This window comes from Tauraco erythrolophus, chromosome 21 (assembly GCF_009769465.1).
Source record: "Tauraco erythrolophus isolate bTauEry1 chromosome 21, bTauEry1.pri, whole genome shotgun sequence".
Classification (NCBI taxonomy): Eukaryota; Metazoa; Chordata; class Aves; order Musophagiformes; family Musophagidae; genus Tauraco; species Tauraco erythrolophus.
In genome coordinates this window covers 1,922,651-1,939,631 of record NC_141485.1, presented here as the reverse complement: position 1 = coordinate 1,939,631, position 16,981 = coordinate 1,922,651, and the positions used below count along the sequence as shown (strand labels likewise).

General features: G+C 44.6%; 1 protein-coding gene across 4 annotated transcripts in view; it reads right to left on the bottom strand.

Annotated features, from left to right (window-relative positions):
* ACACA (acetyl-CoA carboxylase alpha) overlaps nt 1-16,981 on the bottom strand; it is a 125,403-nt gene that overhangs the window by 105,745 nt on the left and 2,677 nt on the right. For 3 of the 4 annotated variants that reach the window (XM_086624379.1, XM_086624376.1, XM_086624377.1), the window contains exons 2-10: nt 6,292-6,424; nt 5,510-5,648; nt 5,168-5,277; nt 4,643-4,724; nt 3,325-3,423; nt 2,644-2,750; nt 1,781-1,891; nt 1,037-1,246; nt 425-595 (exon numbers count right to left, since the gene is read on the bottom strand). In XM_086624379.1, coding sequence (XP_086480505.1) covers nt 425-595; nt 1,037-1,246; nt 1,781-1,891; nt 2,644-2,750; nt 3,325-3,423; nt 4,643-4,724; nt 5,168-5,277; nt 5,510-5,648; nt 6,292-6,424 — 1,162 coding nt within the window. Of the gene's footprint in view, nt 1-424; nt 596-1,036; nt 1,247-1,780; nt 1,892-2,643; nt 2,751-3,324; nt 3,424-4,642; nt 4,725-5,167; nt 5,278-5,509; nt 5,649-6,291; nt 6,436-16,981 lie in introns of those variants that run through there. The other variant, XM_086624378.1, reaches the window with a different exon arrangement.

Below are 16,981 nucleotides of genomic sequence, written 5' to 3'. Positions count from 1 at the left end.
AGAAGGGATGCATACATATTTTGGAATATGGAATGAAGCTTTGCTCCAGCCACAGAAGATAAATCCCATGCTGAGAGTACCAAAACGGGCCTTTGAGTTATTGGGTGTTTTTGTTGAGGAGGAAACATGGAGGAGTCCTGTATCACCCATCTGCACATGCAGATATAGGCCACATTTAGTAGAGCTCTCTACTACCTCCTTTATGTTCCCTCCTCTATCAGCACCAAGATCTAGTTATCTGCATAATGCCGGCGTGCGATCCAGTTTTAACACAGAACCCTGGCTGTGACTCAGACAAGAATCCACCCACCTGTTTCACCAAGGCTTCAGCAGAACGGGTTTTTCATGCTCAGACCTCTACAACATACCAGAGCTTGAGCACTTCTGAGAGCCTCGGGAGCACGGGGCCTGGGCACTGACTCACCTGGAGCTGAGCTGCTGGCAGATTCACATCCGCCACCATCTCCGTGCAGGGGTGCTCCACTTGCAGCCGGGGATTCAACTCCAGAAAGTAGAAACTGCCATCCTGGCTGTACAGGTACTCCACCGTGCCCGCGCTCACATATCCCACCATTTTGGCAAGCTTCACTGCACACTAGGACACAGCAAAAAAAAAAAAAAAAGTATTTGAATTCCAGGCTCCATGCTCAGTTACCTACGCTCTGTTCACTCCCCTCATCCATTCAGACTTCTTTTGCTGTCACTCTGAAACATCCAAAGGCTTGCAAACTCCTGCAGCTTGCTTTTAATACAACCATGTACACTTAAAACACACTTCCCTCCTATTTTTGGGGTGCATGCATTTTTGAAGGGAGTTCTACAGCTGTTTGTCAGCACATGGTGGACTCGTCAGTTTTGGAAATGTGAGTGGTCACCCACATTAAGTAGTTTAAGACATGAAAGCCTATATTGCTCCTTTAAAAGATTCAACAACGCAAAACGCTTGGCGATATCAAAAAAAAAAAAAGAAAAAAGAAGAGTCCTGCCTGTTCCCAGAGTTTCACAAGGAAAAGAGAACTTGCAGAGCTTCTCTCACCTGCTCCATGTGCTCAAACACCGCCGAAGTCGCAATAGAGGCAGGTGCTTCCTCAATAATCTTCTGGTGCCTGCGCTGCACGGAGCAATCTCGGCCAAAGAGGGAGATGGCATTGCCATACTGATCTGCCAGGATCTGCACCTCCAAGTGCCGGGACTGTTTGGCTAGTCTCATCACAAAGATTGGGGAGCCTGGGACTTCAGCTTGAACCTATAGCAGGGACAGCACATCAACAGGCAGATTGTTTTTTGTAAACACCTGTCTTAGGCACAATCATCCCAAGTTCACCTTTTAAGCAAGGAACATCCATAATGTTTCCCCTGGGCCACTCAAGGCTGAAAACACCCTGTGTTCACTTGCATATAATATAGTGCTGTTTCCATTCCTCTCAGCTTTCCTAAACTAGGAAAGCTGGTTTCCTAACTTCCTACCAACAAACTAGAGTAGGTTCATGTCCCTCAACATTTTCAAGTTACACCGCAGATGTCCTCCATCACTTGGATTTATTCAGCATCTCCTGTGATGTTTGGGCATTTGACAACTGTATTGAATATGCAGATATATTTAAATCCTACAAACATACAGAGCAAAGAAAGCAAGAACTCATGATTCAAAGTAGCTAAACAGGCTCTGACACAGAATGCAGTCTTTTTCAGTTCTTTAACCTTCCCAATTCAGTGCTCTCAGAATCACCCAACCTGAACATTCAGAACAAGACAGTACAAAATCAATGTGAAAAGTTACCTGTCTAAATAGGCTGGGGAAGTCATCTGCATTGTTAACTTTCCTGATTCCTTTTCCTCCTCCTCCTTCAGAAGCCTTGATCATGACAGGGTAGCCAACCTCCTCAGCAGCCTGATAAAGACGGGCAGAAAAACATGGCTAAGTACAAAAAGTTAGCAGACTCAAGTTGAAAAGATCATTATTTCCCTGCTGATCTGTGTCCAAGATTCCATGTCTGGCTCTATGTAGCAATCAAGACATGGATGGGATAGAAAGCAAATATTCCAGTTAGAAAAGGTGCCTGTAGTTGGAAAAATCAGCAGTGATTTTGTGACGACAGAGAACTCTAGCCTCTCAAAGTGATCACAAAATCTTTTGTCAGTGCCTCACACCATCAAATTTACAAACTCACAGAAAAGCTTTTTTGTAATACAGAAAATCATTAAGTAACATGGAAAAATCATACACTCCACCCTTCTCTTCACAAAGGAAAATTCCCAAATCCGATATTGTGCCAGGAATATTTTTATTCTAGAAATTTTCCTCAAAAAAAACTTAAGAAAAGATCAAATCAAGTGTAAGGTCACGGGTCTTTATTAAAAACACCTTCTTCCTGCATTAAACAAAACCCAGAAGACAGTCCTTAATGCAATACAACTTTGGTCCCACGCTTTGGTCTCTTTCTCCTAATTCTCACCCAATTCCGCAGGCTGGGCCCAAAGATGGTACATGAAAGATCACTCTCCAGTTTCCAAGACTCAGTTCTGCAAGGCTGACAGTCTAGTTCTAGTTTACACTCCCATTCAAGACAAATTAAACCTCTAGCTCTCTCCAGGGGTGCACGCAGCAAGACCTCAAGCAATTCCAAAATACCAGCCACCTACCCGCAGCCCATCATCTGCGTCTTTAACGTAGCCTTTTTCATAAAGCTCCTGAGGAACGTTCAAGATACGTTTCTGAAGATCATCTTCCTGCCAGTCCACTCGAAGACCTGAAATACAAACATTATCTTTTTAGCCCATTCTGCTGCAAGGCTCAGTGAGAACGGACACTGGTAAAACAAACAGAAGCCATCAGCTCCACAAGGAACGAGTCTGGAAGCATTTGAAAAAGAGAGAAGGCAGAGACATTTCCATTTTCTGGAGAGCAGATCTTTTCACCCAACAAGTTACATCCTCCTTCATTTACCTCGTGCAATTCTGAGAAACAAGTTATTTACAGTCTTTTGAAACTGTAGAGAGCTTCCACGGAAATGGATTATTGGCTGTGTGCTCCAAAACTACACACTTTATGCTCAAAAAGTAGAGACTGCAGAAATACCAGATATCACCCCCGTACTGTTAGACTAACAGTGCATTATGCAACATGGAAGTTTTGCCCAACACATCCATATATATCGTAGTCACTATGTCTAAGCCTTGGATAATACAAATTTGAAACCCTAAACAGATGGAACATCCCTTTGAACGCCTTTTTGTGCACAGACACTTCTTAAAGATTAGGTGTGTTGATGAAAAAAAAAGATTAGAACGATCTTGACAAACACAGGACAATTTCCTTCTTACCACTGCCACTCCAAGGAAGAGTTGGAATGCCAGCAGTCTGTGCCACTATGGAAGAAGCAATTTTATCTCCTAAGGCCCACATTGCTTGGCTTGGAGGACCTGCAAAGAGCAAAAACAAGGCATGAGAGAGACAGAAGAGGTATCAGACATTAGGGAAATATCCAAAAATCTAATTTAGGTTCCACATAAGATGGATAAACAAACACTCTTAGCAGCACATGCCACATCCCAACTGCTGTAAATCAACATTTCTGAACAGAAACAGACAGCATTAACTACATCAGCCAGGAAACTAAAAGCAAACAGACTAGAGTACTTTTGACCAAGAAGGAGGAAAAAGCAACTGAAACTACAGCAATGTGACCACAGACACATCAGAATATCTTGTCAAGCGCCCGTTCTGCCAAAGAAGTCTTGGCACACTCAGCTTGCAAGCACCACTCCCTGTCCATGCATCCTCAAGCTGGGCCTGCTCTCAAAGGGCTGGCAGGTACTAGTGACTAGTATCAGCTGTGCACATCACACGCCACTGGAGGAGCAATTCAGTGCCCTGATTTCACTTGAAACGTGGTTTGCATGGGACTGTAGCGTATGGTTGGCAAGAGATTTAAACTGGAATTAAAATACAGCTTCTCAATCCACTCTTCTTCAATGGTCCAAAGTATTTCTGAGGTTATGGCTCAACACGCTACAGCTACAAATATCTGCTAGAAGTCAGAACATGATGCACCCACCCCCAGGCTATGTTCAGACCATGACTTTTATCACAAGTCCATCTTTAGTTTTTAACACAGCACATGTCCAAAACCTTATCCAATATTCAGATCCATGTGGTTCAGGAGAGTGCATCAAAGATCACCAGCACTTCATTAATGACACTACTAACTAGATCACAAACTGCATGTACTGTCCATGTATAACTCCACTCTTTCCATAAAACTGAACTACAAACACCCTCTTCAAAATTACAATAGGGATGTTCAGCTTTTGACACAATCTGCTTTAAGAGGAATCTTCTGATTTTGTATCTCGCAGTTTTCAAAGGTATGTTGGAGAACTTGCCACTTTTCTCATACAAGAACTATTTCCCAGCATATGTCCAAACCTTATCTACTTCCATTAGCCTCGATGACTGGAAACAGACTACACTGTTAGACAGCACAGTGTGTTGCTCTGACTACTGTAAAGAACATATCATCAATCTTGCACTTGTAAACCATACCTCCTGGCGCTCTTTTAGACTCTGGATTTTCTATCTCACCAAACCTACCCATCTTAAAATAAGGACTAGACATTAATCAGAAGTATATAGCCTCACCCATGAAAGCAATCCCGTTTTTGTGGAGAAGTTCTGGTAGTTTAGGGTTCTCAGATGCATGGCCCCAGCCAGCCCATACAGCCTGTAGAAGAAAATAACCTCATTCACTCTTTGTTTTAGTAAAACAAGCAAGTCAGCAGAAAGAGAAAGCATGCAAATACTTGAAGTCTTTCTTTTCCTCATTGAAAACAGCCTCATAACATTCATAAGCCAGACCAGTCTCCTGAACTCTGTGGTATGCTTAAAGGGCCAGTGTCTTGCTTCCTGTAGACAAGTCAAAGGCAGCTGTTGAAGAGGAACTAAGTGCAGGAAAGTGAAAGAGTGAAGGGAATCTTCCATCTCCTGCAGACATCGATACTGGGAAATCCACTGCATTGTAATATGCATTGCCTTTTGGTGCTACTATAGGTTTGTAATTCCAATTTCTTCGACCTGTCCTTTTCCCCAGCTACAACTCGTTATTTAAGGAGAGAAGATTGCTCTGCGTTACCCCTTGTTTTGAAAACTACTTTTGACACTTCTCACCTGCACTGGAATCCGCTTAGCAATATCAAGAATGAGTTCCACATTTGCATAGTTGTTGTTGTTGGGTCCTCCTGGAACTGGGACGTAGTGATCTGCCATTTTAATATACTCTGCAAACACAAAGAAGGTCTCATTTAGATTGCAAACCTAATAAATGGTACTTGGTCTAAAACTCCCTAAATCTACAGTACTGGAAGTACTCAACCTCCTCCCAGAAAAATCTGGTACATGACAGGATGGTAGGTGATGTGGTGGGCATATATTTGACTTCTTGCATCCTCGTGGGCACACAGGTCTGTGCAAGGAGAAGGCTGTGCACCTTCACTAGTCTTCACCACTCACCTGCATTCGCTTTCAGATCCTCGGGAGTCACCATGACCACAAACCGGATTGCCCGCTCATTTCGAAACATCTCGTAGGACCAGCGCCGGATGGACCTCATGCACTTCACTGCTGCAATGCCATTGTTTGCTATCAGGACCTGAGTGCATCAGAAGCGGGATGAAACAGAGTCTGAACAGCACAAAACACGGAACGATAATGAAAACAGTTTTTTCTCTGCAGACTCTTCGCCCAGTTTTGAGGCTATGCAGTTTTGCTAGCCAGCACTCGATTCAGCAAGAGCATTTACTGGCCCATCAGTCAATTCAGAAATCAGCTCTTGCTCGACCATGAAGATTTTAATTGTGCTTTGTTGGATCAAAGAGCAGAAGGGTACACAAGCATACACATAGCGAGTGGCTAAAACTTTTGATACCTGAAAAGAAAATGCCTCATCCATTAAATGATTATGTATTTTTAAATACAGTTCTTACTGTTTTTTCCAGTCTACTTTTGTTGTCTCTGTCTATAAATCCTTCTGTATCAGCAGAAGTGCTCTAGCTCACTCAAAAGTTTTTTCCTGTCACACTTAAGCTAAAACAATGGGATGTTTATTTATCACATATAAACTAAAATAGAAAAACGATGGTTATGGGCACAAGTACAACTTTGAGGCTCAGGAATATTAGTGTTTGGATATCTGCAATGCACAGTCTTGTATAGAAAGAAGGTTGTACATTGCAGGGAACAAAGAGTAGGGAACAAAATGCAAGACACTAAAGTCAAAAAGGTCAGTAACTTACCTTTTCAATAACTTTATTCCCTCCAAAACGAGTAACAAATTCTGCTGGAGAAGCCACAGTGAAATCCCGCTGCACATCAACTTTCTTCCTGTCCCGGCCTTGCTTTACAAGGTGTAAACCAGACATGCTGGGCCTAAGGAAATTTGAGAGAGACAGGAAAACGCAACTTGGCAGTGCAGATGTACACAAATAGAAGAGGACATGTGAATAATGTGTAAAGTTCCCCACGCAGACAGGCAGAATCACTCCTTGCCTCCAGACCACCATGGCCTGGACTTCAGAGATGACTGTGTTTTAAATACCTTTCTTATCTCTCTGCAAAAGCCAGGTTATCTGGAGAAATTCTGGTTATGTTAATATATAAATAGGTAAAAATATGTTCACTGTATATTGCTGCCCAACACAGAACAACACGCTGCCACATCACTTTCGATTCATCTAGGAAAGCTGGGAAACTACAACAATGTTTTCTGGCTTCGGTGAAACAAGCTCCTAAGATCAGATTCCATAAAGAAATCCTATTTGGGAACAACAGCAAATAAGTCTCCAGGTGTAAATGAGAGACTCTGTTATCATTTTACAAGAACCTTCCACCATCCAGTCTCAAAAGTTCCAAGAGCTGGAAGACAAATTGATCCCGTTACTTCCACTCCAAGCAGTGAAAGTCAATTTTGTGCCTGATAACGTCAACCCCGCGCTCTGCCATCATCCCTCCGCGTGGGAATGGGGCCGTCGCTTCCCTTCCTTATGCTTCAGCCTTCTCAGAAGCGACACATGGAAAAAAAAATCACCCTTTGCCTTTGCAAACACTGCAGGATTTGATTTGCTAAAATGTACAAAGCTGAAATGGTGAGAGGAAACTCAACAGAAAAGCAAAGACCTGCTCTTTGCACCACGTGTCTACCGCAGCGCAGCACGACTGCGGCAATAACAACGTACTTTTTATTTTAAAGCCCCTGAAGCTTTTACCTCTCGGGTTACAGCAAGAAAAATGAGTGAACTGTGGGGTATTTCGTGTGCTTTTCTTCACAGGTTCCTTTCCTACAAACACACTGAAGTCCCTACCCCTGCCACCAGGCAGGACTACAGAACCTTTCTGCAGGACGGGGAGATGAATATTGGGAGGGTATTTGAAAAACTACTCAAGGCTTTGGAGAGGCCCAACTGCAACCAAGGGGGTCAGTGCCACTGGTCAGCTGTGTAACCAGCAGCGCCTGTCCCCAGGAGCCACGCGTCCCTCCCAGCTGCCCTTCGGCCACGTGAAGCCCATCAGCAACCTCTGGCCTGATCAGCTGCTGCAGTGCTGATACCATTGAGCAACTCCACTGGGAAATGGGATGGGATGTGGCAGAAAGCAACTGGAATTGCTAGGGGAGGGCACAAAGGGAAAACCAAGCCAAGGACAAGCCAAGTCAAATCCAACATCTCGAGGTCTCCTTTTAAACACAGCCACCAAGGGCAGGTGGCCCGAGAGCTGTACCTGTGAGGTCTGGAGCACCCTGGCTTGAACGAGCTGCTCTTAGAGGTGTCTGGTGACAGCTCGAGAGGAAAAACACAGATTTCTCCTCATGTTCCCTCATAAATACGTCATGGCCTATAAAGACCTACCCATCTGGAACACAGACCCTCCTTAACTCTTCATCAGGAGCACAGTAACACCACAGACCACTATTTTGACTAAAAAATTTGCTGATGAAAGAAACCCTGAACAAACTGTAGCTAGTATCTGGTTTAAATCCAGATTCTTCTCTTACCCATCATCCCTATGAAGGATCATGGTGTGAAATCAGTTTACGCTGTGCTTGCAGTACACATTCCCAAAAGGATCTTGACACATATCATCCAGCACAACCTATTCAAAAAGGTACACGCCAAATCTTGGTATAACCAACCAAGAAAGAAAGGCAACCTTTCGGGCAAGGCAAGATCAGTGACCAGATCTGACCACAAAGACATGTTTATCCACCACACACAGGACAGCATGGATCCTTCTCTGCCTCTCCGCCTTTGTGCACACCATCTACTTCTGACATCCTACTGCAGCACCACCTTGACTTTGTGAGGATTTCCAGAACAGCAAGCAAGCGTATTTACAGCACTTGAAATTCAGATCCTGTGTCCTGCATTAACACATCAATCTTTCTCTCCCACTCATGAGATATTCCCATGACAAATGGCCATGCTGGGGATCTTCAAGTTACAGTCTTGCAAATGTTGAGCTTAACTGGAAGTTGAAAACCTGTTCTAAGCACAGTGAAAGAGACTTTGAAGCAATCAATGAGGTCAAGAGTGAGAGAAGTAAAGGTAACAGGAGAAACAGGACAAATAGGATGACTTTAAAGCATGCTAAAAAAACAGATGCCTATCTCCCAGTGATATTCTGGGACATATAAACGGCTGTACTAGGTCAGACCAAAGTACATCGCATCTAGTGACCTGTCCCAAAGAAGAGCTGCTAGCTGATACCCAGGGAAGGGCATAAAAACGAGCAAAGCGTGTGGAGGTTCTTCTGCTGCACACTTTCCCTTTTTCCAGTGGGCTGCACCTTCAGGGATAGACATCATCATCAAACTTACAACTTGTGTCTATCAGCAAGAGTTCACAAACTGCTCTGTGATAACCTCAGCCCAGGAGTTCAAGGACAGGAGCCAACAGCCAAAAAAAAAAAAAAGAGGAAAGGTGTAGTTAAGGTTGAAGTTCTACTAAATTTGTGCATTTAAAGAGGGTCAGAATCTATAGCATGGCAGGAAAGGAGCACAGTCCAACAAGTGAGACAGGTTTATTCATTGCAGTTTTATTGACAACAGTCTCAACTAAAAAAAGATAAAAATCTTGGGGTCACAATCTGCGAACATGTACGAATATAAACTATCCTGCCAAGCTGAAATTACTACTCACATAAAGATATTGCTACAGATGATAACATGTCAACAAAACCAGAGGTTTATCTTCCAGAATAATGCACAAACACTTGTTTATAAGCAAGTACAGTCCTGTTCAATTTGTGACTGTAAACACACTAAGAATATTAAGTTTATTTACTAATAACCTCAGGCTGCACATCATAATCAAAACAGAAGAGATTTTTTCCTTTTGCAGAGTAAGATGAGGTAGAAGTTGTGCAGCAAGGAGGAAAGAACACCGAGCTCTGAACAAAACAGAATAAACGCTGAGTTAGTAAAAGTCATCCCTATTAATCACCAGGTCACAACTGCAGTGCTTTGTTACAGAGGAACTTTCAAAATGCTCATCTATCCTTCAGTTTGCAGAGGTTGGGTGTCGTGTAGAATCTCAAACTCTAACACAAATCCCCAGCTAAGATGTATTCCAGCATCTTTCTCACTGACTGCATGCACAGATACCTCGCAGTAACCGGCAAGGTTTCAGAGCATAAAATTAACAGGGAAAAATATCAGCATGCATTTCTAGCACAGAGTGCCCAACTGCCTCAGTCCCAGGAGACAATCATATCTGTAATTCTTACCTTTGCAGCATGTGGTACCTCATTTCCTGACTCTGCTCTGCAGAATCCTCCATGCTGTCTTAGTGAAGGAATTAACAGATTTCGGGCTTGCTTATGACTCGCCTAGCGCAGCTGCTGCTGTTTGACTTTTTGCAGTGCTGCAGCCCAAAACCCAGCAGGAGAAAGCTGCAAAGAGCCTCTGGCACTCACGCAGATCTCCCTGAAGCAGTGGCACTTCCCAGACCGCTTCAATCTTTTAACCTTTATCCCTTCCACCACCCCTCTCTCTGTCACTCTTCCTGTGACGCAGCAGAGGGGAGCAGTTCCCTCTCCGGCGTTCGGAGGGAAGCAGCTGATCAGGAAAGAGAGAAAACGATCTACAGGTTACGTAATCAGGCTTAACACAACGGGGGTCACGCAAGGGAGCGGAGACCGCACAGCTTCCCCACGTGCCAGCGAAGCCATCGGCACCCGGAGGCACCCCGCACCGCTGGGTGCACCGCTGCAAGAGCAAAGGAGCAATTACGGGGGCCAACCTGCCCGAAGGATTCCATCGACACGCAGGATTTCATATCAGATTTTCCAGGTGGGTGGGAGGTGACAAAGACAGCCTCTTCAGGGCTGCAAAGAAAGTCAGAGGCTCAGTTTGTACAGGCACCCAGAGCACAGCAGTGATCCAGACATGAGTCAACAGATCGCACTGGACTCCAGCTTGGAAGCTCGGAGACACCCAACAAGCCACTTAAGTTTTCTGTGCCTTAGTTTCTCCACCTATAAAATGGAGATGAGACCACTCCAAGTGCTATAAGAATAAACACCCCCACAAGCCAAGTGCTACAATACTGCAGGGTCCGTAACATCGCTGGAGAAAGGAAGAACATTTGCTCAGTATCGAGCACATGGAAAAACATAAATTGCAAATTTGGGGGTAGGGAAAGGGTAAGCAATGACGACGACTGCAGCAACGCAGCGATGGTCAAACCCAGACTGGCACTAGACACAGCAACTGGATGACAATTTTAAATTTCACAACATTTGGGTCTGTCCTGGTGCAGCGCCGCATCCAGGCAGCACAGCTTTCATCTGATGCACACGCGCTCCCACAGCCTGAGCAAAGCCACGCAGTCACCCAGGAGGGGAGCACTCAGAGAAAGGAACGCGTTCCCAGAGGAAAAGTGTCATATGAACACGATGACAGTATGGAAGCCTGAGCCCTGAAGGGCGAGGTGAAGTCACCGCAGGAGCCAGGGAACTAAGAATAGTCCCGGCGACACAAGCGATGACCGGCAGCGAGTGCCGTGTGTCTGACAAAGTGCAGGCCAACAATTCCCTGCGGATCCAACGGCTCCGAGCATCGTCAGCAGAAGGGTAAAGAGACAGCGACGCACTGTGGCAGTGAAGGTGACAGGCACGGTGGAAATACATCTCTCCACCAGACAGCAGAGATAAGAGATACCAGGAAAAGAACAGAGTTTAAACAAACAAACAAACCCCAACATCACATATCTGCCCAACAACTCAACGCCTCTGTCACCCATCACCCTTTGCTCCTCTTTGGAGAACGACTCAAGCTACCCAATTAGGAAGTACACCAGGAATGTCCCATTTAATTCAGTTTCAAACAGAAGCATGTAAGAAAAAGCAACTTGTCTTGAAATACTTCCAGCACCGGCTCCATCTTCTGAGACCTCCCTCCCGCCGCATCCCCACCCAGGAGTGGTACGGATCCTCGCTCCCTGCCCGAGCGATCCCGGCATCCCACCCTCCCACAGCCCCACACGACTCCGGCCGTGGAAGTCTGCCCTCCCAGGTTCTCCAGGCTCCTACTTACCTTCAGCTCTGCACGGAGGCTACACAAACCCACCACCTCACCAGTTCCAAACAAGCCATCGTACGGGTAGAGAACTGGGAACAAACACACTCTGCTTGATAAAATCTGGGGTCACTTTCTCTTCTGGTCATCACTACACAAGACCAGCAAAACCCAACAGCCACTCAGTGACTCCAATGGATACGTATTTCATGTAGAAAATGGTATATTCCATGATTTTGAAAATAAACCACTTGCACAATCTACAGTTCCCTTAGATTTCCTCAGGTTTTGATCCTGACTCGAGATTAAAATTTATAGACAGTATAACTGAGATTTTGTTTTTCAGTTTTTGTGAAGACTGTTTCCCAAATATTTGCCTGTGCTCCAAACAAATCTCACCTACAGCCCCCAATCCAAACAGTTCCTGACCACTGTAGCTACAACAAAACAAACCCTACAGCTACACACAGCTTGATGTCAGAGGAGCAGCTTCAGCACTGGTTAAAAATATTCATCGTGCCTTCTGCCAGCCGAATTCACTGCTACGAAATCAATGGATTTGCTGCAACATCCCTACAAAAACACGCCACAGAAGGATGTGGCACTGACAAAATACTTACCGTCAAACACGCACGCACGCTACAAAGCTCGTTTCCTAAATGCAACACTACTCAGGACCTAAATGGCAAATATTGTAGGAAAACCATCCCCCTCTTTAGACCCTGGGCCTGCTGCTAGACAAAAGCACAGCCTGCACGGCTCTCTCCTGTTCCAGCCTCCAAGCAAAAAGGCTTTCCTTGCAGACACATACCTGACGCACATCGCAGCGAGGAGCCTGCATTGATCCCAGCACTGGAACATGCCAAGTGCTATCGGTGACGTGGCAGTTTATCCCGACGGCGGCGATGCATGAGCCGGCTCGTTTGAAAGGCAGCCTTAAGGAGACTGCAGCACACACACACACCCCCCCCCCCCCTTGAGAAAGGATTTTAATTTTTTTTTTTTCTTCCCCCTCCAGATTAGGCCTGTAAAGGGTGTGGAGAGAGGGCAGCTCATCATCAATTTGGGTTTGATGTTTAGTAAATATAGAAACGCCGATGTGGATGTGTATCTGCTGTGGGTGGGAAGGCTCGAGCCAGCTGAAGCATCCCTAAGATCTGCTCCAGTTTTAGAGCTGCCCTTGCAACCCATTTCGCAAAAAGGCAGAGAGAAAGAACAAGCACACATGTAGCCCAGCAAGCAGCGCAGAATTCTGCAGCTGGAGTAAATGGTTCGCTATGTCTCGGGGTAAGAGGCACTGGGAGGCAGCAATCTGGACTCATTCAGAGACAGTTTTTGCCTGTGATTTTAAAGAGACAGAACCATTGGTTTGAATGCAGACACTGCCAGAAATCAGTGCTTCAACCTATAAATAAAATAAAAAAAAAACAAAACACACAACTCCTCTCTGACAAAGCACTGAGCCTAAGTATTTCAGGAAATTAAATAAAGGATGCAGAACAAACCCCAAAGCCAGCCCTCTCCCTACTCCCTGGCTAACTCCACTTCCATGCTAACGTGGATTCTGAACAGCCACCAAGGCAGGTCTTCAGCCTAAAGCAGTAACTGGTTCCAAAACTAGAGCCCAAACTGGGACAAGCTGCTAGGATTCCTCTCAAATAACCAAGTATCAACAGTTGCAATGGACACAGACTTTAAGTGCTGAGACACTTGTCAGATATTTTCTTTCCTAAACCACATATTTGACTTTTTATCTGCCATATTGTACACATTTTTAACTGGACCATACCCACAGGATGCACACACCAGATCACTGGTGTTCCCTGCAGGTCCTGAAGCAACATCACAGCTCTTATTACGGGAGGGAACCTGATGATTTAAAGCTCACTGAGCTCCTCTGGATCACACGCTCTTACGCACTACGATCAAAAGCACTTCCCTCCTGAGGCTCTTCATCACAGCCCATTCCCTCTAACTGCTCCTTCCAAGATTCTGCACTCAACTTCATGAGTCTCATGCTCAACAAGCCTCTAGCCGCCTGTACACTCCAAGCCCCTTCCTTCTCCTTCAAATCTATCTTTCAGAACCCATTTCTTCATTGTGTCTTTCCCATTTAGACCCACAGGACCAAAATTTCACCCCTCAAAAATACCCAGTAAATCCAAATGTCAACCCAAACGAACAGCCAAATTTAAATCAAACTGATATCTGTACTCCAGTTCCTAAACCCACAAAAAAGTACTGAAAGATCTTTACTTTTCCATCATCATGAAGTACAGAATTCCACATGTTCCCAGAGCAACAGGGTCAAGCCCTGCCACCACGGTAACAGTAACAACAGTAAAAGACAGTTCTACAACCCAGAGCAGAATTGAAATCTTTGGCAAGGAGCTTTCCCAACGCCCTTTGACAAAGTTCATGTGTTGAACAGCCCTGGCCTGCACGAAGGAGAGAATGTATCTTTTTCAACAGCCAGAATTAAGGGGGAGTTTTTGTATAAAATTTATCCCTGAAAGACATATTGCCTAGTGTAAGAGAATCCCGTACGGAAAGCGTGGCGCAGCCCGTTTCAGCTACTGGTCTTACAGGTACAACACACACTCAAGAGACCCAAATTATTCCCAAGCCTGGAGATTCTTTGCCTTCCCTACCTAAAATAGGTTTAATGACACCTCCTCTTTTCCCAGATTTGTCCCAAGCCTACGTTCCCCGACAGCTTCTCCTGCAGCTGCTGAAGATGCCAGCACTAGGCTTCGAGGGGATTCTGCAAAACCACTCATCCTTGAACGCCTCTGCTACGTGTCCCAGTCTGGGTGAAAAGTGAGGCAATTCTGCAAAATGCAGGAGGGGGCCCTAAAGTATTCTCATAGGGGCAAAGTATACTTCATTATCTTTTCAATTAGAAATACCAGATAAGTAAGCAATTAAGAGACGCTGTCGTCACTGCGGTATCTTGGCCAGCTAATCTTTGCAAAATCTCCCTACAAATTACTGAGTTTAGAGGTGACGTTTCCCACGTTAACTGGGGTCAAAGGGAGTAAAATCTCTGTTACACCAAAACAAGAAGAATGCTACTTTTGAGAGGTATGCAGATGAAGAGTCCTTTAAAGTGTATTTATTCCCTAAACACAGCAGCTTGCAGAGAAGAAAAAAAGTTATAATTCACAGGTTATCAGTATAACCAGAAACAGCTAGGAATCCAAAAATACTTTACGAGCTTCCTCTTTTTCAACAGACACAGGAAGAAATTCAACTTTTCACTCCAGGTGGATGAAGTTCAAAGCATAAATCACACCATCACTCCCTGGCAGCAGCGGTAACAAAAGGGAACTAACTCCCTTCTTTTGGCAGGGGTTCCTCGAAGATGCACAGCTTTATTCCAAACACTTGCAGCAACACGCAACGGTATCGCTCTCCCCTATCTGCTGAGCCAACAGCAACTGGTCACATGCAAAGGGAAACGTCCCAGCAAGCAGCACGCAATCCCAGTTACATCCCAGTTTCAGTAATGGCCTTCTGCTCCATGGGATGCAAACCCATGTAGTTGCCCTACACAAAAACCTCAGCAGCACCATAGCAACTGATAGCATGGACAGCACAGCAAGAGGAGGAGTCTTCAACTCCAGCAGCAGACCCACAGCCAGGACTATGCAGGAAGCCTGGAACAGGAAGGAATCGCTTCAGCAAAGGAGAAATCCTGTCCAATGCAGCGGGACCAGTCTCGGATGTGGCAGGGAAAGCATCAGCCTTGCAGACCCTAAAGCACACTTTTACTTCTGCGCACACATTTGTGCATAAAATTACAGCAGCACTTAGAATTTTATGAGATCAATGCTCTGCAGTGTAATCTCCTAACCACAAACAGTTGGACTAGAAAGGATTTTTTTTTTTAATTCAGAACAAGCTCAAAAGGAGCCTTTATTACTTCCAGTACTCTGTGCAATCACTCTACAACTGGTTTCTAAGCAGGCACCCTGTCCCAGTGCCAAGCTGGGCATCCTCAACACGCTACTGCCCAGACTAAAATTGAGGCATTCTTCCAAAATTACTTTAACAGATGATTAGTTCTTCTTAAGCATCTCAATAATTTATTAAGACTATTTACTGAGAAGTCCAAATAGTGTTAGGTGCTAAGGGCTAAAGTCTCTGTGGGCTTAAAACCAGAGGTAACAGTTGAGCTACTTCCAAAAATTTGGCTTTTAGTTGATGCAAGTGGATTGCCAGGTGCCTCTGTACACCCATTTCACTGCTTATGAAACCAGAGCCCTGATGTATAAATACCAGAAGACACGCAGGATTTATTCTATTTTAAACAAGAATTTGATACAAGATACCACCTTTGAAGCTAGGAACTAAATTTAGCAATAGTCAAGAACAATTTATTATACAAAACAAACAGACCCAAAGTACTTTCCAAGTGGCATTTATAAAGAAGTTGCCTTATCTACCACTACGACTTCAGAAAGGAGCGTAGCAACTGCCTAACAGCTCATCCCAACAGGACTACTGCCTTCGGTTGGAAGTGCTGATGGAAATTTCTGAACTCAAAGGCAACACAATTATGCCTGGAAGCAAAAAGATTAAGAAAAAATGGCATGCTCGGATTTATTATCTAAGGGTGCCAAACACAACAAAGAGTAAATTCAGTTGATGCAAAGTGTACACAAATAGAGTATTTTCTTCAAGGACACTTGTTCTCAATGTTAGATGCTGTAACTAACAGGGTATTTGTATGACTTTTACTACTGACACTCTTTAAATAAAGCTCTACTATAAACAAGAAAATAATCTGAACATTTTAGTCTGCGTGGTTACTGTTCCAACACACCATTTCTGTTAAACATTGATGTTCCACACAACAATTTAAAGTTCATCATCAGAGCGTGGCTTTCTCAATCCTATATAGTGGCAGCCAACTGGCACAATCAAAGGTCTTCATGGCTCTCCAGCGGTACGGAAGCCTTATTGTACAACCTGTCCCAGCAAGACCGTCTTTAGCAACAGCATAAACACTTAACAAGATCAATAAGGTGGAACAACACAGGGCACACACACTCTGCATGCTCAGATGAAGAAACATGAGTTGGCACACGGACTGCCCACAGCGGGTCAGGAGATATCGATTAGCCATCACAACCCCGTCAGATGATAAGGCTCTCAGCAATGTTTTCCAGCTCAGACAAATCTCAGGTACGGAGCACATGACCAAACAGTCTACTGGAACATCTACACTTCGTGAACTGGCAATGTGATGTCGCTTTTTACAGGGGTCTAAGAGCAAGAGAGAAGCAGCAACGCCTGATACTACAGGTACATCCACAAACCCTTTTTCAGCTGACTAAATCCTGGATTTTAGACATAATTGTCCCCTGAGAAGGACTTCTCTGCAGAAAAGCTCCTCACCTCAAACACAA